This window comes from Haliotis cracherodii, unplaced genomic scaffold (assembly GCF_022045235.1).
Source record: "Haliotis cracherodii isolate W230 unplaced genomic scaffold, xgHalCrac1.p SCAF_12, whole genome shotgun sequence".
NCBI classification, from domain to species: Eukaryota; Metazoa; Mollusca; class Gastropoda; order Lepetellida; family Haliotidae; genus Haliotis; species Haliotis cracherodii.
Window position 1 is genome coordinate 42,805,486 of NW_027266267.1, and position 23,184 is coordinate 42,828,669.

The 23,184-nt window shown below is 43.3% G+C and overlaps 1 protein-coding gene across 1 annotated transcript; it reads left to right on the forward strand.

The window, feature by feature from the left end:
- Positions 1 to 572: 572 nt before the first annotated feature.
- LOC139458429 (uncharacterized) lies at positions 573 to 22,577 on the forward strand. Its single transcript, XM_071239871.1, has 5 exons — positions 573 to 655; positions 4,283 to 11,976; positions 14,114 to 14,173; positions 18,248 to 18,304; positions 18,969 to 22,577. Exons 2-5 carry the CDS (start codon positions 4,570 to 4,572, stop codon positions 22,482 to 22,484), a joined length of 11,040 nt encoding a protein of 3,679 aa, XP_071095972.1. The 5' UTR covers positions 573 to 655; positions 4,283 to 4,569; the 3' UTR covers positions 22,485 to 22,577.
- The last annotated feature ends 607 nt before the right edge of the window (positions 22,578 to 23,184 follow it).

Below are 23,184 nucleotides of genomic sequence, written 5' to 3' on the forward strand. Positions count from 1 at the left end.
GGATAAATTATAATATTGGCATCAGTACGGGCTAGTAAAAGCAGCTAATACACACACAGAGAGAGAGAGAGAGAGAGAGAGAGAGAGAGAGAGAGAGAGAGAGAGAGAGAGAGAGAGAGAGAGAGAGAGAGAGAGCCCATGTTCACCTCTGTATGACGCTGTTATTATTTTACCTTCAATACTAATTTCTAAATGCCGCTCAATAATCCTATCAAATGTTCATTTAAATATTTCCTAACATCTCACATGAAGATCATCGTGTTATAACGAGACCCGACAGAGTAGTTACAACACGTGACCTCGACCAGCTGCACGTGCGCTCTGTACAGATTCTCCCATCCACAGCGTCTCACAACGGATTTGGAAGCGGCATAACTTCCATACAAGCTTTTTATCAAGTGACACGGTGAGTTTATTACTTAAAGACACTACACACACCTATACATGACCACGTGCAGACTGACACCTTTTTTCGCCGGCATTTCAACTCAAAACACGAGACATCGTTCTATTTACGGACATTAACAAGTTGGAGTTGCCTCCCTTGGAAGGCAGCGCGTTCTCTCGGACAAGGCTGCAAGGTGCGGGCATGACATGCATGTGGAAACAGATGACGTTTGTGAATAACAACGAAGTATCAAGCAGTTTCAATCAGGTATTTAAGTTGATTTTACGCTCTGAAATATAGATATTAAAATGTATTCATCAGTCAGAAGAGCGATCGTTAGTTGGACGCTACTTTCTGCTAGTCGGGTGCTGCACGAACATAACAACAAATGATTTGTGTTGCCCCGGAAAGTAGGTCCAACTTCACACGGCGACAGATTGTTACAAACAACCCATGCAAATTATTGACAGGCAGATGTGCAAATTTGTAATGTTTCTGAATTAGGAAATGTCATGCTTTTAGGTTCAACCTTAAGTTTGGAGTATGTTAAAGCTCCCCTGACCTATTTATTGCCAAGTCGCTGCGCCACGTGATCACGTGCCATGACCTGAGCACTGTGATTGTCGCAGTCAGACGAGATGTCAGTGTGACATTTCTGGGTTTGGCTTTGTTGGTTTCATTGAGTTTTAAAGACAAAAGTGACATTATTTAGACTAGTGATTTTGAATTTATTTTCATTTTGTTTTGAAACATCATTGTAGTTTCAGGGTTAACTCTAAAGACAAATTACTCTCATCGACTTTTCAGAAAATATATGTTTTAGGTAAGATTTATCTGCTCTATATTAAGGTTAAGTTTGACAATTCTTTTTATATTATTTTTGTTGAACATGCATTGAAAGAATTGTATTTATTTGTCAAGTGTGCCACGGTGCAGTCATAAAGATTATGTAGGTATGACCTTTGGAATTATGGGACCCATGAAAATTCAGGGGAAGAATAGGTCTTCAGCAACCCATGCTTGCTGTAAAAGGCGGGATTGGGTGGTCAGACTTGCAGACTTGGTTGATGCATGTCATCGATCCTAATCGCATTTATCGATGCTCATGATATTAATCACTGGATTGTCTGGTCCAGACTCAATTATTTACAGACCCTCGTCATATAGCTGGAATATTGCTGAATGCGACTTTAAACAACAAACCAACCAACCAATTATGGTGTGCCAACTAAGAAAATAATTTTGATCTTTGTTGATCATTAACATTTGTTGAATGTCAATTCATACAGCTAGATAGTATTTCCATTTCTGAATACCCAAATTTATTTGGCCAACCATTCTGTGCAGTAAAAGGCCAGACATCGACTGTTCTGAAGCATTGTTGGCAAACAATAACTGATAACCCTCAAGCCTGCTCAACTTTGCCCGCCTTGTTCCGTGTGAGAAGCTTCTGCTCCAGTGACCACACAGCATGTGTAGGCTTATCACGTGACCAGACTTTCCTCTTGTTTGTAAACAAATGCACATATTCTGAAATAAGAACAATGCACACCTTTCAGTGCACTTTACATATTGTTGTCCATGATTATCAGTGATCGAAATGACCCGTGAAGTTCTGGGGTAGAATAGGTCTTCAGCAACCCATGCTTGCCATAAAAGGCGACTATGCTTGTCATAAGAAGCGACTAACAGGATCAGGTGGTCAGGCTCGCTGACTTGGTATGTCATCGTATCTCAATTGCGTGGATCGATGCTCGTGATGTCAATCACTGGATTGTCTGGTCCAGACTTGATTATTTACAGACAGCTGTCGTATAGCTAGAATATTGCTGATTGCAGTGTTAAACAACAAACAAACAAACAGTGTTCGATATAGACACTGGCCCACTAGCTGGGGCCGACAGATTTGATCCCGGGTTGATAGTTATAAATTTCAGCAGGCCCTCATGGACTGCAGTTTATTTTAAGCTGTAAGAATGGAAAATGAATCATAACACTGAGACTGCTTGGTGAAAAAATGTGATAACCATAATGATATGATGGCAGTAAAGCTTCTGACTTGTGTGTTGTAATTTATATTGCAAGAGCATGTCTCCCAGCTTCAGCTAATCTCATTAAGATCAGATCTTAGATTTCGCTACCTCTAAACAGAGATCTGAGGACATCCCATTGCCGGTCATGTCAGAACGACCTTTCATCTGACCAATCAGAGCATCGCTTAGCAGATCATGAAAGTGACAGTTGGAATGTGATTTTTTATCCTGCAACCTCAAAAAAAAACACACTCAGGGTATTCCTAACGACAGTTATGGGCTTTATGTCTGTATTCCTACAATCTAGACCAGCTATTAGCCATTCCAGAATGTACTTTTGTTCAGTATTTAATTTTTTAATCAATGCCAAAATATTTTTTTCAAAGCGTAGTCGCCAGTTTGAAACTCATGCTGTAAAGCTCGATTAAGCTGCCTTCTGATTGGCTATTGCCGACTTCTTGTTAGTTATTCCATTGGTCGGTCAAAGTTCACTAAAGGTTGATCTGTTTAGCGGTAGCGAGAACTAAGATCTGATTTTAAAGAGATTGAGCTTCAGCTAAAATGTTTGGGCCAACAGTTTTTACACTGGGCTGACAGGTTTTACACTGGGCCAACAGTTTTTCCACTAGACCTACAGTTTTTACTTTGGGCCTAATTTTTACACTGGGCCTACAGGTTTTACACTGGGCCTACAGGTTTTGCACTGGGCCTACAGTTTTTACACTGGGCCTACAGTTTTCACACTGCCTACAGTTTTCACATTGGGCCTATAGGTTTTACACTGGGCCTACAGTTTTCACACTGGGCCTACAGTTTTCACACTGGGCCTACAGGTTTTACACTGGGCCTACAGTTTTCACACTGGGCCTACAGGTTTTACACTGGGCCTACAGTTTTCACACTGGGCCTACATGTTTTTTAATGTGCTGGCCATTCTGCCATCAGTTTACTCTGCTGAGTTTCAGGCACTGAACTCTGGGTAGTTGAGTGATTCCATGTCTTTATATGGCCAAGGCATTTATGTTGTAATCTTGGCCTTGAAAAACACTGGCTTCTTATCCAATAGAGCTGGCAATTAGTATTTTGCCACTCTTCCATATAATAAAAATGACGACTTTCTCTTCAGTTTGCGTCTAATAAAAACATGACCAATGCGAGATATTCTGTGCAGTGCTTGGGTTGTTGGCTTCGATGTGAATCAGGCATGAACTAAAGGTGAGACGTCACACTGGGAAATTATTTAATACATGATTTAAAATCACACAGAACCGTCAATGTCCTGTCTCCTTTAGGACCTTCCCTCTATATTAGTCCTGTCATCAGTGAAACACAAGTTTCCTGAAAATGCCATAGCATTAGCTATAAATAGAACAGTATGACTGGAGACGGTCCTGTGTTTTTAAATCATGCATGAAAAAATTTCCGAGTGTGACTTCACATGCCTGATTCAATTCTCAATCCAAAACAATAGAGCTCTGCACAGTGAAGCAGACAACACAAGAGCTGCGCAGAGTCTGGCTTCAGTCTTGTTATTTATTAGAGGCAATTGAAGAGAAATCTTGTGTATTTATCTTATGGCTAAATTAAAAAATACTAACTGCCACTGGATTGTCTGGTCCAGACTCAATTATTTACAGACCGCCGTCATATAGCTGGAATACTGCTGAGTGCGGCGTTGAACAACAAACCAACCAACCAACATGCCAGTAAATACTCAGGGGCTCCCAAAGTTTTCTGGGGGCCTGTTATTCTTTCCCATCAACAAGTATTAGCCAAAACATCCACACACAGCAAGTAGAAAAAGTTTGGCACTAGAATACAACCATGTAAGAATGATTGACTAGAGCATTTTTCTCTGCAGGGTCCTCTCCACAAGCTGTCACATCTTTACCCTGCACACCGGCAACAGGTACTTGGATGGTGCGTCAACATTCACGGCCAGGGTTGAGACTAACAGTTGATATCCAAGTTAGTAGCTATTGGTATTTTATCATCCCAAACTGGCATCCACAGGAAATATGAACCACATATCGCTTGGGTGAAAATGCATCACGATGTTTTGGAGACCATTGTGAGGTCATCAGTTGCCATGACAACACAATCAAATGACGTCACTAATCTCTCTGTCACAGATTTAGAATTGTGAGGATGAGGGGCAGGCAGGGTTCCGGTAGAAAGACGCGCAGAGAAGGGCATGTCAGTCCGTCCAGGCGTGAAGGGAAGGTGGTACTTCCTGCTCGTCGAGAAAGTGTCAGAATCAAGAAAAAAATGTCCAGTAATTCATCTGAACCGAAAAAGGTTGAGAAATTTATGGCTAAAAGTGTCAACCCAAAGTCAGCAAAGAAAATGGTGACTGCTTCAACTTCTGGCATCAGGGGAGGTTCAGATGATGGACAAGGAGATGATCATACTATACATGCGAAACAAGATTCTGCCTCCAAGAAGGGAAGTAGGGTTGTATGCCCTGAAAAAGAAAAGACCAAGACAGAAAGTATTGATAAAACCCCTGATAAAGAGACCACGATAAAGACAGAAAGTATGAATGAATCTCCTGATATTAACGAGACCAACGCAGGAATTATGGATAAATCGTCTGACAAAGAGATCACGATAAAGACAGAGAGTATGGATGAATCTCCTGATATTAACGAGACCAACACAGGAATTATGGATAAATCGTCTGACCAAGAGATCACGATAAAGGCAGAAAGTATGGATGAAACTCTTGATATTAACGAGACCAACACAGGAATTATGGATAAATCGTCTGACAAAGAGATCACGATAAAGACAGAGAGTATGGATGAATCGCCTGATATTAACGAGACCAACACGGGAATTATGGATAAATCGTGTGATAATGAAGATACCAAGACCAGAACGGAAAGTTTGGACGAATCCCCTAAAAATGAAGTGACCAAGAAGGGCAGTAGAGTTGAATCCTCTGATAAACAGGAGGTGACAACGATGGCAGATGTGATGAAAGAGTCAGCTTCTCCACGGATGAACCCCTTGGACAAATGTGTGCATGGGAACCTGGTCTATCGGTGCGGCATTTGCTTCCGACTCATTGATGGACTGGATATGAAGGTTTCGAGTCTGAGACGGGGCTGGCACATGTGTACCATGTGTCACATGGGCTTCCGCGATCCAGTCATGCATCGGAGCCACTTTGTAAACTTCCACAAGATAGTTGCCCCGCCCTCGTACCAATGTCCGACCTGCGGTGCTCGTGTTGAGGATAACAGGATCAAGGAACACATGAAACTGCATGAGGACAGAAGTGTTTCTCCCTGTCATCCGCATGTCCCTGGAATACGTCACAAATACTCTAGTAAAAATTCAGCAATGTCGTCTACTTCTGTTGAGTCGTCAAAACTCAGGAACCAGATGCACACAGGGACTGCAACAATATCAGCAAAAGAAAAGCCGACTGGAGTGACTTCGGATTGCATCAAGGAACATTTGGCACAGGGAGAGGAGTATGGTTCAAGTTCACAGGATCCCTGCCAGGGTGCTTCCTCGGAATGTAAGGAAGTGATGCCTGGAGCCATACTGTGCCACATATGTGGAGATGACATTGAAAATATAGGTTTTGAAGAGCACATTAGAATGCACAATAAAGAGAAGACACAAGTTCAAATTACACAACTTTGCCACTTATGCGGAACTGATGTTGCTCGTGATGCTCTGGAGAAGCATATGAACCTTCACGAGAATCCACCACCAACGAAAAGCGATGATATTTCTCGTAAACCCACACATAAAAGAAAATGTGATGATGACGAGGTACCTGTTGCAATTCCAAAAGTCATTCCACGCAATGTGCTTGAGATGGAGCACCATGAGTTGCCAAAATATGTCCCGAAGCCTGTGCCGGACAACGTGGCTGGTGAGGGATGCTGCTACACAAAGAAAGACCCGGCTGAGAATGCAGACCACCGGCTCTTCAATAAAATGTGTGCTTGGCACATGTGCGATGTGTGCAACATGGGTTTTCGTGGACACTGGTGGTACAAGGAGCACCTGCTGAAAGTCCACGACATTTCGAAGCCGACCACAAGCTTCTGTCCAACGTGTGGGAGGAATGTTGGAAGCGAGGACATGGAGATGCACGTGAAAGCTCATGAACGGGATGAGACCTATGTTGAGAATGATTCAGGTTTAGTGGATGATATGAGGTTCCCTTGTTCGAACTGCTCGGAATCCTTCTCAACGTTTTCTGTGTTCAGGAATCACATCAAAGAACATAACCAGGTTGTGTTGGTGAAAGAGGTGGCCCTGGACTTCCACCTGTGTAACGTGTGTGGCTCCCATGTGTTGGGGGAGGACAGTCTCACTGCTCATGCTAGTTTCCACCAAGCTGTTGAATCGCCCAATGATTGCTGTATATCCTTGTTCCGCTGTAAGATCTGTAGCATCACGTTTGACAGCAATGGACGGTTCATAAAACACATGGAAACATGGCATCTGAAGCAGTTTAATTTCAACATAACTAACAAACTGCATTTTGACAAATATGCTGTCACAGTTTACAAGTGTGTATGCTCTTCTATATTCCTTGACTTTCTGGATTACAAGAGGCATGTTAAGAAGAAACACCCTGATGTTCTGGAAGAACAGACCCCAATGGAGCACACAGACATCAAGGAAGAAGGTATGATACTTGGTGAGGCTTCTGGTCAGAAAAGCAAGCTAATGCATACCACCACACAGACCAACCACCCTGATATTGATTTGAGAACACCTGCAAATAAGGTATTTATCCTGAATAAGCAAACAACAGAAATGACTCGGAGCAAGAAACAAACATGTAGAAACAGACGTTCAGTACCTGGACAGGTCAGCTCAGATGGTGTGGTCAGTTCAAGAGAGAGCCACCCTGAACATCAAGATAAGGGGGCCAGTGAAGGTCCATGCCACTCACAACATGAACTGGAGGGGGGCTGTTCTAGTGAGAGACGCTCAAACTATGAACAAGGGAGGGTTGGTTCAATTGAGAGCCAAACTGAAGATGGAGACAGGGCCAGCTATCTGGTGCTGGTGCAGCTGCCTGAGGCTGGTGGCAGCTTTGGAGGAAAGATTCAGGAAGAAAGTAAGAGCGATTGCAAGTCTGTGGGGGATGATGATGATGGAATGAATGACAAGGAGTCCACCTCATCTTCTCCTGTAGAGATGAACTGTACAATAAATGGCATGACGCAAATGTGTTTAAAGTCAGAAACCAATGCTGCTGGAAAAGATAATGCCATGAATCTCGTCCTCAGCATCCCCAATAGGTCTGAGTTCTGCTCTGCTACGGAGGCAAGCAACATACAATACGTAGTGGGGCGTGATTCTTCCTTCAGAGTTGTTAGGAAACAATCGGGAAGATCAGAGACTAATCACGGTATTTATAAACAAATTATGAACCATGGCACCAAAGGACATGACCTTGAAGTCAAGATTGGCAAGGAGCAGGTTGGGAATAGACATTCCACTCCTGACAGTAGCATTGTTGGAGTCGAGCCTAAAGAGCGTGGCGGTATGCAGAATGTTGTGATCTCAACAAGTGGAGTGAATGTGTCCGGGGCAACAAGTAGCATCGATCCTTCCAGCATGAAGGTCACACGATGTGACAAGGAGGGAGCCATGATAAAGATATCTGTCAAGGGACTTGAAGGTTACTGCTTTTGCACACAGTGTGGAAGAATATTTGGAAATGAAAAGGATTTTGTCAGTCACTGTAAGGCTACAATGACCCATCAAATAAAAACAGTGTATCGCAAGAATGTTAGCAAGCAGAATCAGTTTCACCATCACCGTGATGTCTCCTTGAATCTCTGCTCCTGTGGAAAGCTATTGGTTGGGCAGGTGGATCTGAACAGACATCTGCAGACATACAACGGACCGGTAGTAGTAGCGAGTTCTTACAGTTCAAGGCACTTGATGTGTGACTGTGGCACTCAGACCGGAGATGATGCCAGGTCATGTCAAGTTCACATACCCTCAGACAGGCATATGCCCTGGAGGAATATCAGACAGTTTGACAAGGGTGTCATGGTTGACCAACGGGACATAAAGGTCACTTTAGCTCTCAATTTTGATCCAAAGACTATGGAGAAGGACCAGGCACTATGCACACATTTTGATGTAAATATGGCCAACAATGTACAATATGTGGTAGAGCAAGATTCTTCCTTCAGAGTTGCTCAAAAACAATCTAGAAAATCGGAGGGTAAACATGGTCAAAATGAACAATTATTCAACCATGGCATGAAAGGAAACGTATGTGACCTTGACATGGAGGATGCTTACTTTAGAGCAATGATTGACAAGGAGCTGGTTGAAGACAGACATTCCACTCCAGACAGTGTTGGTGTCGAGCCTGTAGTGCGTGGCGGTGGGCAGGATGTTGTGATGTCCACGAGTGGAGTGAATATGTCCGGGGCAACAAGTAACATCGATCCTTCCAGTATGAAGATCACGCGATGTGACAAGGAGGGAGCCATGATTAAGATATCTGTGCAGGGACTTGAAGGCCACTGCTCCTGCACACTATGTGGAAGAATATTTGGAAATGAAAGCGATTTTGTCAGCCACTGTAAGGTTACAATGACTCATAAGATATTAAAAACAGTGCATCGCAAAAATCTTTCCAAAGAAAATCTGTTTCACCGTTATTTATCAGAAGTGGACAAAGTTAACATGGGGAAAAAACAGAGCACCTGTAGCAGTAACACTGATGTATTGAAGAGTATAGGTGGCGCTGATGTCTCCCTGAATCTCTGCTCATGTGGGAAGTTATTGGTTGGACAGGAGGACCTGGACAGACATCTGAGGACATACAAGGGACCGGATGTCGTAGCGAGTTCACACAGTTCAAGGCACTTGATGTGTGACTGTGGAACACAGTCTGGAGATGATGCTAGGTCGTGTCAAGGTCACATACCTTCAGACAGGCTTCGGGACTGGAGGAATATCAGACAGACTGACAAGTGTGTTATGGCCGACGAACAGGACATCGATGTTTCTTTAGCTCTCAATTTTGATCAATTGACCGTGATGAAGGAATGGGCACTATGTAAGACTTTTGATGAAAATATGGCCGACAATGTACAATATGTTGTGGAACTTGATTCTTCCTTCAGAATTGTTCGAAAACAATCGGGAAAATTAGAGGCTAAGTATGGTAGTTATGAACAACTCATAACCTGTGGCACAAAAGAAGGCAGATGTGACCTTAACATGCAAGATGCTATTTGTAGAGCAAAGCTTAGCAAGGAGCAGATTGGTGATAGACATTCCACTCCAGACAGTGTTGGAGTCGATCCTGTAGAGCGTGGCGGTGGGCAGGATGTTGTGATGTCCACGAGTGGAGTGAATATGTCCGGGGCAACAAGTAGCATCGATCCTTCCAGCATGAAGGTCACACGATGTGACAAGGAGGAAGCCATGATCAAGATAGCTGTGCAGGGACTTGAAGGCTACTTTTCCTGCGCACAGTGTGGAAGAATATTTAGAAATGAAACTGAATTTGTCAGTCACTGTAAGGTTACGATGGTCCACAAAATATTAAAATCAGTGCATCGCAAGAATCTTTCCAAGGAAAGTCTGTTTCACCAATACTTATCCGAAGAGGAGGACATCGGACAGAGAATTGTTAACATGGAGAACATAGAGTCAGGTGAAATCAAGGAGGGTACCTGCAGCAGTGATTCTGAAATGGTGGATAGCACAGGTGGAACTGATGTCTCCCTGAATCTCTGCTCCTGTGGGAAGTTGTTGGTTGGGCAGGAGGACCTGGACAGACATCTGAGGACATATCGCGGGCCGGATGTAGTTGGGAGTTCACACAAGTTGAGGCGCATGATGTGTGACTGTGGCACTCAGACCGGTGATGATGCCAGGGCTTGTCAAAATCACATGTCATCAAGCAGGTGTCAGGATTGGAGGAATATCAGACAGTTTGATAAGGGTGTTATGGTTGGCGAACAGGACATTAATGTCACTTCGCCTCCTGTCGTTAATGCAAATATAGACATTTTTGTTTCTGTGGTTGGAAATGGTGAAAGTGACCCTACAAAAATCATGATTTATAAGACAAACAGCACTGGAGAAAATGGACCAACTGTTTCAAATTGCACTAAAGAAAAAGGTCTCAATGTTTCAAACAGCAGTGGGGAAAAAAGAAGTGTTTCAAACAGCAGTGGGAAAAAAAGAAGGGTTTCAAACAGCTGTGGGGAAAATGGCCTAACTGTTTCAAACAGCAGTGGGGAAAATGGTCCTGGTGTTTTAAACAGCAGTGGGGAAAATGGACCTGGTGTTATAAACAGCAGTGGGGAAAATGGACCTGGTATTTCTAACAGCAGTTTGGAAAATGGACCTGGTATTTCAAACAGCAGTGGGGAAAATGGACCTGGTGTTATAAACAGCAGTGGGGAAATAGGGCCTGGTGTTTCAAACAGCAGTGGGGAAAATGGACCTGGTGTTATAAACAGCAGTGGGGAAAATGGACCTGGTGTTTCAAACAGCAGTGGGGAAAATGGACCTGGTGTTTCAAACAGCAGTGGGGAAAATGGACCCGGTGTTTCAAACAGCAGTGGGGAAAATGGACCTGGTGTTTCAAACAGCAGTGGGGAAAATGGACCTGGTGTTTCAAACAGCAGTGGAGAAAATGGAAGCCTGTTTGACAGTAGTAGAGGTGAAGAAGTGAAGCAGGAAGGCCCAGCCAGTGTTATAAGTGGTGTAAGTTTAAGTCAATCTCTCCTGACCACGGGTGACAAGACACAGCAGAAGTGTTGGAGTGCTGGAGCCAGCACAACGTCCTCCTCCACCTCCTCCAGCACGCCTGGCATGGTGGAGGTCCACGTGTGTTCCCTGTGCCGCAGTGTCTTCCTGCGGAAGGAGGATATGCTTCAACACCTCAGCCATCACAAGTCCTACATCTGTCAGTGCTCGGTCCTCTTCCTGGACTTCGCGTCCTACATGTGCCACGCCCAGGCCAAACACAAGATGGCTGTTTCGGACAAAAGCCCTGTGTTGGTCAACCTTCTCGGACACATGCCTCAGATCTCTCCCACAACAAAAGAGGAGGATAAAATGATTGTTGATAATTTTATAAGCAAGAATTTCATGTCAACTCAGTCCCACTCCGAGGAAACGCTTGTTCAGGGTGTGGAAGCCAAGGGTTATTTCACATGTGAATGTTATGAGATATTTGCATCAGAATCTGAGTACCATCAGCACTTGAAGCAAGTTGTTTCGAAAGGGAAACATGGCAGGCAGAAGGTGGAAAAGTGGCACCATTGTTCCATTTGTCCGATGGCTTTTGCCACCAAGTTTGATTTGGTCCTACATCAGAAAACAGAACATAGGAAAAAAATGCCGATGCGGTTAAGTTCTCAGTCCAATGATGCGAAGATGAAGGTTGAGAAAACGTCAGCCAAGGCCAGGTGTGGGGACTGTGGGATCAACTTCGACAGCGTGGCGGGACTGCAGGTGCACAAGCTGCTGTATCAGGGGACCTTCAAATGTACACATCGGCAAGACCAAGTCCGCGCGGAAATGTTGAGGGTAAGACGAGTGTTGTCGGCCATGTATTGGATGTTAGCATGGAAGTTTGCTGTCAACCGCTAGACTCAGTTTCATGAATAAGGTGGGTGGGTGGTATTGGTGGTTTTGCTAATTCTTTTGACATCTATTTGAAGGGGATTTTGTAACTGGGAGTTCTCTGTCAACCGCTAGACTTAGTTTCATGAATCAGGTTAGTGGTTTTGCTTATTGTTTTGGCATCTACTGTATTTGCCGTAATAAGCGCCCTGCTCTAATAAGTCTATGAAGTGTATAATATACATATACTTTTTTTTTGTATTTTTTCAGACTGTCAGCATAAACCACAAAATTTACGATCTTTCAACTCTGTTTTTTTTCCCACCAAAATGTTATTCTAATAAGAGCCCCCTATTTGTAATTTTGAGAGTGCCCTGGGTGTTTATTACATCGAATACGGTGTTTGAAAAAGATTTTGCAACTGGGAGTTTTCTGTCAACCGCTAGACTTAGTTTCATGAATAAGGTTGGTGGTTTTGATAATTGTTTGGGCATCTATTTGAAAAGGATTTTGTAACTGGGAGTTTTTCAATTTGTCTTGGGTGCTTATTATGGCTTTATGTTTTCACTGTGTTAATTTAGGTAAGCTTGTAAAATCTGGATTATTTTAATTTTGACTGAACCTTTGATGGAGTCCAATCTGAAAATTTAATAGTTTTGCCGTTTTTGAGTCTTCGACAGACGTGTTTCAATAAAAATAAGTGTACAGGAATGTATTTTAGAAACGGTTGGCAGATTGATGGCATTATCTCCCTTGTCTGCCTGCATGGGTGGCCCAGAGGTCTAAGGCGCCTCATTTGGCTGTGCAGAGTTGGGTCCAGATATATGGAAAGCTCTTGGAAATTTGCCTTCATCAGTACCCCCTAAAATAAATCAAAACCACCAAAATATTGACTTTATGCGTTAGAAAAAATCGTAATTTTTGTTGATTTTTAACTACCACTATCCCCTTATGCTTCAAGACCAATGTCGAAAACACTTTCAATATGGTATCTGTTGAAAGGACAGACCCTGGGCAGTAATCTTAATGCAGACAAGGAAAGGCCAGGGGATGAAAATGGGACAAAGTGTGAGCAAATAGAAGAAAACTCACGAAAGTCCATTTAAACTAGACAAAGTGTGCGCGGAACATTTCCCCAAGTTATTAGTACATTTTGTAGATCCATAGGGTATATCCTCTGTTATTGTGTACTAGAAATTGGTATTTTGACCTATTTCGAGGCATTCATCTGGTACCTTCGAAGTGACCCCAATGGAAGGTAGATTTCGTCTCAGGCCCGTAGTTTCAAATTTGTATGGGTCCTTAAATGACCTGAATTGGCAGGTAGATTTCGCCTCAGACCCGTAGTTTCAAATTGTATGGGTCCTTAAATGACCCGAATTGGCAAGTAGAGTTCGCCTGGGGCCCGTAGTTTTCAAATTTGTATGGGTCCTTAAATGGCCCGAATTGGTAGGTAGATTTCTTCTAGGGCCCGAGTGGGTGTTCATATGAGAAACATGGACATGTTTTTCGTGGCTACTTTCTGGAGCACATGCAAATTCATTATTGATGTTATTTGTTGATGTTTTAATAGACATATATGTTGTGATATTTGTTTCATTTGCAAACTGAAATATTGTAGACATAAGTCAACAGTTATTTGCTTTTGACTTCTCTCGTTTTCTGAAAGTTTCTTTGTTGTATCATCCCTGGTTATTTAGACTTTGTTACCATGGTTACCTTAGCTACCTTGACAACATAGGGACGACATTCTGAATAAACTCTTGTTATGTCATGTCATGTGGATTTTGTCATCATTTTAAATCGGGACACAATACAAATTTTCATACTATTCTAGTGATTAGTTGATGTAGCCATGCTCTTGTGTCAAGTGCTATACTGGAGTGATTGTGTCAAGAAAGATGCAGTTATTTTGACCAAGATTAAATACATTTTTGAAGATGGTAAACTTTTTTGAAAATGGTAAACTTAAGGATCTTTTCAGAGTTATGATTTATGTGAACAGTCTCGGTGACTCGTCTACAGTATTTCAGTTTGAATAAACTACGTGACAACGATGGTACATCTTCCTGTTAATGACGATAGTCATCTTTGTATTCAGGGAAAGCTTTTGGACCGAGGAATCACCTTCAGCGCCAAAGTGGACAAGGCTGGGGCATGGGTAGGTACACAGGCATTTACCTTGCGCTGTCTGTGTTCAAGTCTCGCAGCCTCAGTTATCAGTTTGGGGCTTGAACATGGATGCTCAAGGCTGTAATAGGTGTCAACTTCCAGAGCCCAAGGGCGGTCGGGGAGCCTAGTGGTTAAAGCGTTTGCTCGTCACGCAGAAGAACCGGGTTCGATTCCCGACATGGGTACAATGTGTGAAGCCCATTTCTGGTGTCCCCCGCCATGATATTGCTGGAATATTGCTAAAAGCGGTGTAAAACCATACTCACTCACTCACTCACTCACTCACTCACTCCAGAGCTCCAGAGCTCCAGATAACATTTTGAACCATTGAGATTTTACTGCAGGGTTTCTATTTTAATTGGGTCATTACATTTTTCATTGGGTAACCAATATTTTTTCACTCATCTTTTCATCAACATGATCAATCTATTGGGTATTTCCCAAAATTAGTGAACGTTTTAAGATTTAAAAAAAATATGAAATAATGGTTTAGATGTATATATTAGATGTTCTAAATAGATAGGCTTGACCCGGAAAGTAAATTAGCCCGTAAATGTGTTTTGGAAAACAGCTCCTTTGTACGCATGCTGAAAAAGCTTCATTGGGAATTTATGAGTGCTGTTTTTATACATTTGAGTTTTTCATTTAATGCATGCGTTTCTGTATGCAAGTTAATTGAAAGTAATTGGATTTTGACTATTTTTGGGGGGTATTTTACGCAAATACGCTCTGTAGTTCTGAACTTTACTTGTTTTGAGAGGGTGGTGGAATAACCTAGTGGTTAATGCATTGGATCATGACACTGAAGGCTGGGTTCCCATGTGGGTACAATGTGTGAAGCCAATTTCTCGTGTTCACCGCCGTGATATTGCTGGAATATTGCTAAAAGCGGCGTAAAACCAAACTCACTCACTCACTCACTGTTGCAGGTCCTGCTTGAATAACACAAAAATGTTTGCTTTGTTTACATTTTCTGTCAGTTTTATTCTGTTCCATAAACGGTCAATGGACATATTGCAAAAATGAAACATGGAGAACTGGTTCAGAATTACAGCCCTCGTTAGTTGTGAATACCATTAATTGTCTCGACCTTGCAGACGTGTGGGAATTTTGAAGATTGTGTTTATGGTATAAACAGTCTGTAGAATTTAATAGTTGTAACCAAATTGGCTTTGAGTACTTTTGTTTTGGCAAGTCAATGTTCTCAGCATTAAGTCATGTATTGTCTCCAATAAGAGTCCTCACATGGACATTTTTTGTCATGGAATTTTCAAGTGCAACATGCGAGTAGTTCTATTTTGGATTCATCAACCACTATATTGTAATTATTATAAAAACTTTGTTAGAGTGGTGAAAGACTAAGTATTTGAAAGGAAGTAACCTGGCAGTTGTGCAGGTCATATCCTCTCAGTTATTCAGGTCATATTGTCTCAGTTATTCCGGTCATATCCTCTCAGTTAATTTGGTCATATCTCTCAGTTATTCAGGTCATATCTCTCAGTTAATTTGGTCATATCTCTCAGTTATTCAGGTCATATCTCTCAGTTATTCAGGTCATATATTTCAGTTATCAGGTCATAGCCTCTCAGTTATTCAGGTCATAGCCTCTCAGTTATTCAGGTCACAGCCTCTCAGTTATTCAGGTAATTTCCTCTCAGTTATTTTGGCCATGTCTCAGTTATTCAGGTCATAGCCTCTCAGTTATTCAGGTCATAGCCTCTCAGTTATTCAGGTCATAGCCTCTCAGTTATTCAGGTCATAGCCTCTCAGTTATTCAGGTCATAGCCTCTCAGTTATTCCGGTCATAGCCTCTCAGTTATTCAGGTCATAGCCTCTCAGTTATTCAGGTCATAACCTCTCAGTTATTCAGGTCATAGCCTCTCAGTTATTCAGGTCATAGCCTCTCAGTTATTCCGGTCATAGCCTCTCAGTTATTCAGGTCATAACCTCTCAGTTATTCCGGTCATATCCTCTCAGTTATTCCGGTCATAGCCTCTCAGTTATTCAGGTCATATTGTCTCAGTTATTCAGGTCATAGCCTCTCAGTTATTCCGGTCATAGCCTCTCAGTTATTCCAGTCATAGCCTCTCAGTTATTCAGGTCATTGCCTCTCAGTTATTCCGGTCATAGCCTCTCAGTTATTCCGGTCATAGCATCTCAGTTATTCAGGTCATAGCCTCTCAGTTATTCAGGTCATAGCCTCTCAGTTATTCAGGTCATATCTCTCAGTTACTCAGGTCATATCTCTCAGTTATTTAGGTCATATATTTCAGTTATCAGGTCATAGCCTCTCAGTTATTCAGGTCATAGCCTCTCAGTTATTCAGGTCACAGCCTCTCAGTTATTCAGGTAATTTCCTCTCAGTTATTCAGGTCATATCTCAGTTACTCCGGTCATAGCCTCTCAGTTATTCAGGTCATAGCCTCTCAGTTATTCCGATCATAGCCTCTCTGTTATTCAGGTCATAGCCTCTCAGTTATTCAGGTCATAGCCTCTCAGTTATTCAGGTCATATCTCTCAGTTACTCAGGTCATATCTCTCAGTTATTTAGGTCATATATTTCAGTTATCAGGTCATAGCCTCTCAGTTATTCCGGTCATAGCCTCTCAGTTATTCAGGTCACAGCCTCTCAGTTATTCAGGTAATTTCCTCTCAGTTATTTAGGTCATATCTCAGTTATTCCAGTCATAGCCTCTCAGTTATTCAGGTCATAGCCTCTCAGTTATTCCGATCATAGCCTCTCTGTTATTCAGGTCATAGCCTCTCAGTTATTCAGGTCATAACCTCTCAGTTATTCAGGTCATAGCCTCTCAGTTATTCCGGTCATATATCTCAGTTATTCCGGTCATATATCTCAGTTATTCAGGTCATAGCCTCTCAGTTATTCCGGTCATAGCCTCTCTGTTATTCAGGTCATAGCCTCTCAGTTATTCAGGTCATAACCTCTCAGTTATTCAGGTCATATCTCTCAGTTATTCCGGTCATATATCTCAGTTATTCCGGTCATATATCTCAGTTATTCCGGTCAAATATCTCAGTTATTCCGGTCATAGCCTCTCAGTTATTCCAGTCATAGCCTCTCAGTTATTCAGGTCATTGCCTCTCAGTTATTCAGGTCATAGCCTGTCAGTTATTCCGGTCATAGCCTCTCTGTTATTCAGGTCATAGCCTCTCAGTTATTCAGGTCATAGCCTCTCAGTTATTCAGGTCATAGCCTCTCAGTTATTCCGGTCATAGCCTCTCTGTTATTCAGGTCATAGCCTCTCTGTTATTCAGGTTTTAGCCTCTCAGTTATTCAGGTCATAGCCTCTCAGTTATTCCGGTCATAACCTCTCAGTTATTCCGGTCATAGCCTCTCAGTTATTCCGGTCATATATCTCAGTTATTCCGGTCATAGCCTCTCAGTTATTCAGGTCATTGCCTCTCAGTTATTCCGGTCATATATCTCAGTTATTCCGGTCATAGCCTCTCAGTTATTCCGGTCATAGCCTCTCAGTTATTCAGGTCATTGCCTCTCAGTTGTTCAGGTCACAGCCTCTCAGTTATTCAGGTCATAGCCTTTCAGTTATTCCGGTCATAGCCTCTCAGTTATTCCAGTCATAGCCTCTCAGTTATTCAGGTCATATCTCTCAGTTATTCCGGTCATAGCCTCTCAGTTATTCCGGTCATAGCCTCTCATTTATTCAGGTCATAGCCTCTCAGTTATTCCGGTCATAGCCTCTCAGTTATTCCGGTCATAGCCTCTCAGTTATTCAGGTCATATCTCTGAGTTATTCAGGTCATATCTCTCAGTTATTCCGGTCATAGACTCTCAGTTATTCCGGTCATATCTCTCAGTTATTCCGGTCATAGTCTCTCAGTTATTCAGGTCATATCTCTCAGTTATTCCGGTCATATCCTCTCAGTTATTCCGTTCATTTCAACTCAGTTATTCAGGTCATATCTCTCAGTTATTCCGGTCATATCCTCTCAGTTATTCCGTTCATTTCAACTCAGTTATTCATGACATATTGCCTGAGAACTGACAGTTTTTCCTCTAATGGTTTTGGATTGTGTGTTTCAGGTAAGCAAGGACTACACTATGTTGGCGTCTAAGAGCGACAGTCAAGCTGTTGGAATGGTAAGAACGGGGTTGGGGGGTCAGTGGAAGGAGTGTTTGCTTTAAGTCTTGGTTTAGTCTAGGCTTGAATCTCAGCTGGATTCTGTCAACATGCTGTGCTTCAGTTGGATGAACATTTCAAACAGAAGAGACCTGCCATTGCCCGCATGAAGCCCTGCCTTGCTATCTCAAGCCCTGCCTTGCTATCTCAAGCCCTGCCTTGCTATCTCAATCTCATCCAAATCAGATCAGTTCTCGCTGCTGCTAAACAAGGATCTGAGGACATCCCATTACGCTTTCTTGAGCTTCACGGCACTCGTTTCAGTGTGGTGACTTTCATTTCAGACTATGCTTGAAAAATATGTTGACACAGTTCTCGATTAAAATTTTGAAATTTTTATGTCGAATATATGGTTGCGATTCTCTAGTGTCAGGATGATTCTCCCTTGTGAAGTTGAACCCCTACCAGTGTGTTTAATCCTATCCTATACTATACTGTAGAGTAAAACTCTCCTTGGGATAATATTTAGGTAGGATATAATCCTTGATTACACCGGTTTCAAGGGGGGTAATAATCCAGGTCTTATGATTTCTGATTTAATGTGATGGACAATTTTTTCAGCATGAAACGCTTTTGTTTTTTCCCAGAATGGACATTTCAAATTTGTATCCTTTTGTATTGCAGGATATTCCCAATACGGAGGTTGAGGTGAGGACCGATTCAAGTGGACACGAAGCTGTGTCTGCTCCAGTCGAACGTGATCGGAGTCCTGGTTCAGCATCTGAAGTCAATATCGCGACAAAAGTTGACACATGTGGGAAAACACAAGAGATCTATGTGATAGGCAGTGACGGTAACACCGTCATCAAGACAGAACCTGGGGCAGGAAACAGTGTCGTAGACAGTGATTCCTTCATCATTACAAGGAATGATGATGACATTGATGACGATATTGATGACGATGATGATGATGTCGGTGACGATGATGATTATGATGATGATGGAGGTGAGGATGATGGTGACGATGATGGTGAAGGGGACCAGGAGGATGTCGGTTACAACGGACATGAAACCACGACGTCTTATCCAGGTAGTAATTGTGCTGTGAACCCATCTGAGATCATCGCGCCTGGTTTTGGCTTCGTGGGAAGTGACTCAACCGAATGGACAATGATGGTTCCCATGGTTACCATTAAGAAAGAACCAGAGGAAGGTATGGAGAGCCTGCAGGGCAGTCATCCCTCGTTAGGTGGTGTGGACACCGAGGACGATCTCGTCATGACGGACGTGAAAGTTGAGCCTGGGGAGGAAGCAGAGACAGGAAACGACCAGACTGGGAGTTGTGCTGATGTGGGTGGAGAAGCTACCGAGATGCTGGCAAACAGTGGTGGGGACGGTGAAGATGAGGAGTTGGACAATGTACAGGTGAAGGAAGAGCCTGTCAGTGATGAGGACTTGTCTCAGGCAGATGTTGGCAATATGGTGTACATTCACAAATCATCTCGGGATATATTTGATGAACATGACAAACAGCAACCGGAAGAAGGACATCCTGAGACCACGGAGCAGCATGTGATAAGTCCTGATACTGTAAAAGAAAAGAGACCTCGTGGTGAAATACAACCACCAGGACAACAGCAAACTGTGACAAAGCAGAAATCAGTCAAACAGCAACTTGTTGAAAAACTGCAAATAATAAAACAGCAGAAAGAATTGGCAAAACTGCAACCAGTAAAACCACCGCCTGTCACAAAACTGCGAACAGTTAAACAACAACTGTTAGCAAAACGGCAATTAGCAAAACAACAGCGACTAGCGGGTAAGCACAAGCCAGTAAAGGAAGAGCCACCAATTGAACAGCAACAACCTGAGGTAAAACAGCAACCAACAAAACAGCGAACCAAAAAGGAACAACTGTTCGCCCCAAAGCGACCTTGGATTAAGATACAACCAAAACTCCAGCCTATGACAACACGGCTATCAGTGACCAACACACAACCCTTGATAGCAAAACACAAGCAGCCACTGATACAAATACAGACCCAGCCTCTGATAAAACTGCAACATGTGGAACAACAGCAACCAGTGGTGAAACTGCAACATGTGGCACAACAGCAACCGGTGGTGAAACTGCAACAAGTGGCACAACAGCAACCAGTGGTGAAACTGCAACATGTGGCACAACAGCAACCGATGGTGAAACTGCAACAAGTGGCACAACAGCAACCATTTGTGAAATTGAAAGCAGTTGCACAACAGCAACCAGTTGTGAAATTGAAAGCAGTTGCACAACAGCAACCAGTTGTGAACTTGAAAGCAGTTGCACAACAGCCAGCAGTGGTGAAACTAAAAGCCGTTGCACAACAAGAACCGATAGTAAAAGTGGAAACAGGAACACAACAGCAACCAGTGGTGAAACTACAATCAGTGGCACAACAGCAAACAGGGACACAAAAGCAACTTGTGTTTAAGCTTCATCCGGTGACACAAAAACAAGGGATGAAAGTTCAAACATCACCCCAACAGAAAGCGGTCACTCAGCTACAAGGGACACCTTCCCTGTATCGGTGTGGGATATGTGACAAAGCATTTGGTTCCCCCGGAGCGCTCATCGTTCATGTGAAAACCCACTCCAAGAAGATCGATGAGTTAAACTGCTTCAGGTGTGGGAAGGTCTCTCCCACCTTGAAACAGGCTTTTGAACATATGAACACTCACGATGCCTGCTCTCTCGACAGACCGTACGGTTGTCCCGTTTGCAAGAAGACCTTTCAGCGTTCCTGGCATTTGTCAGGACATCTCCAGACACACAAGGGACTGCTGACTCACGGGAACGTCACCATGTGTGCTATCTGTGGTTCCCAGTTCAAGCAGGCCTCAAGCCTGCGGAAACACATGCACTGTCATATGCGGGAGTCGGATAAGGGTTTGGTGGAGCTGGTGGAAAAAGTGGACCCTGCGTTGATGCCAGTCGCAGAGAGCTACCCCTGTGAGAAGTGTGGCCTGGTTTTTCGTTCCAAGAATAGGAAGGCCGTCCATGTTCGTTATGTTCATAAACGAATGGCACTGAACAAGTGCAAGCAGTGTGAGAAGACGTTCTACTCGCCGTCAGAGTTGGAGCGACACACGAGGACCCACACAGGGGAGAAACCGTTTGGATGTGATCAATGCGGGAAGGCGTTCGCCCTTTCTACCACACTGAAGGATCACCTGAGATCCCACACAGGCGAACGACCTTTTAAATGTTCTATATGTTTGAAATCGTATTCTTCATCTTCGATACTTGGACGACACAAGCTCACCCATGTCGGTGAGCGCAAGTTCAAGTGTGACATCTGTGATAAGACCTTTCTGTACTCCAACTCACTCACGGTGCACATGCGGACCCACACAGGTGACCGTCCCTTCACCTGTAACATCTGCGGAAAGACGTTCACAGCATCGTGTCACTACCGCGTTCACATGCGAATCCACACGGGGGAGAAGCCCTACAAGTGTATGTTCTGTGAGAGGCAGTTCAACAACTACGGCAGCCATTACCGCCACATCCGCACACACCCAGAGTGGAAGCCTAGCGGGGAGCAGGAGTCGGAGGACATTCCTGAGGTCTTGGAGGTCAAACAGGAGGTCACGTCTATCGACTCTGGTGATGAAAGTGACCTCGAGGGGAAGCTCCTTCCATTTATGCTTTCATCTGCTCTGAAAACCAAATTGTTGCAGACGAAGTCAGTACCTGATGAAAGAAAAGTTGAAGAAGCCAAACAGTATCCTGAAGCTGTATCACCATCTGCTCCAAGTGCAGCAGTATCTGATGATGTGAAGACCTCAGATTCAAAATCTAATATTGCCAGGAGTTCCGTCAAGGGCAATCTCTGTAGCGTTATCCTAAAGTCAAGTGAACCTCTAATGTCCGGTAAGGATGTCCGACCCTCACGCCAGCAGCACATCCACACCGCAGCAGTTTATGCCAAGGTGATCAGGACCCAGGCGACCCCTGTGTCACCACCAGAGGTGGCACTAGCTAGTATCAGAGAGAACTTGAAGCGACCCTTCGCAGGACCCACCACTTCTCCGGCTAAGAAGGTGAAGGTGACTGGCAAGAGGAGGAAGGAGGAGAAGGAGACTGGACCCATTCTGAACAGATCTCCGTCCACATCCAGCATCATAGCCCAGATGCTGCAGTCTCAGACAGACAGTTGATATGGGGAATATGTGCTGTGGATGTAGGTAATACAGACTACTACTGCCAATATATTCAGTGAAACTTTGTGAAACAGTATTCCCAGACAGTTGATACGGGGAATATGTGCTGTGCTGCCAATATATTCTGTGAAACTTTGTGAAACAGTATTCCCAGACAGTTGATACGGGGAATATGTGTCGTGGATGTGGGTGATGTAGACTACTCCTGAGAATGTTCTATGGTACTTTGTAATACAGGTAATCCCAAACAGTTGATACAGGGAATATGTGCCGTGCATGTAGGTGATGTAGACTACTCCTGAGAATGTTCTATGGTACTTTGTAATACAGTTACCCACAGACAGTTGATACAGGGAATATGAACCGTGCATGTAGGTGATGTAGACTACTCCTGAGAATGTTCTATGGTACTTTGTAATACAGATATTCCCAGTCAGTTGATACAGCAAATATGTGCCGTGCATGTAGGTGATGTAGACTACTCCTGAGAATGTTCTATGGTACTTTGTAATACAGTTACCCACAGACAGTTGATACAGGGAATATGTGCCGTGCAGGTAGGTGATGTAGACTACTCCTGAGAATGTTCTATGGTACTTTGTAATACAGTTATCCACAGACAGTTGTTACTGAGAATATGTGCCATGGATGTAGGTGATGTAGACTACTCCTGAGAATGTTCTATGGTACTTTGTAC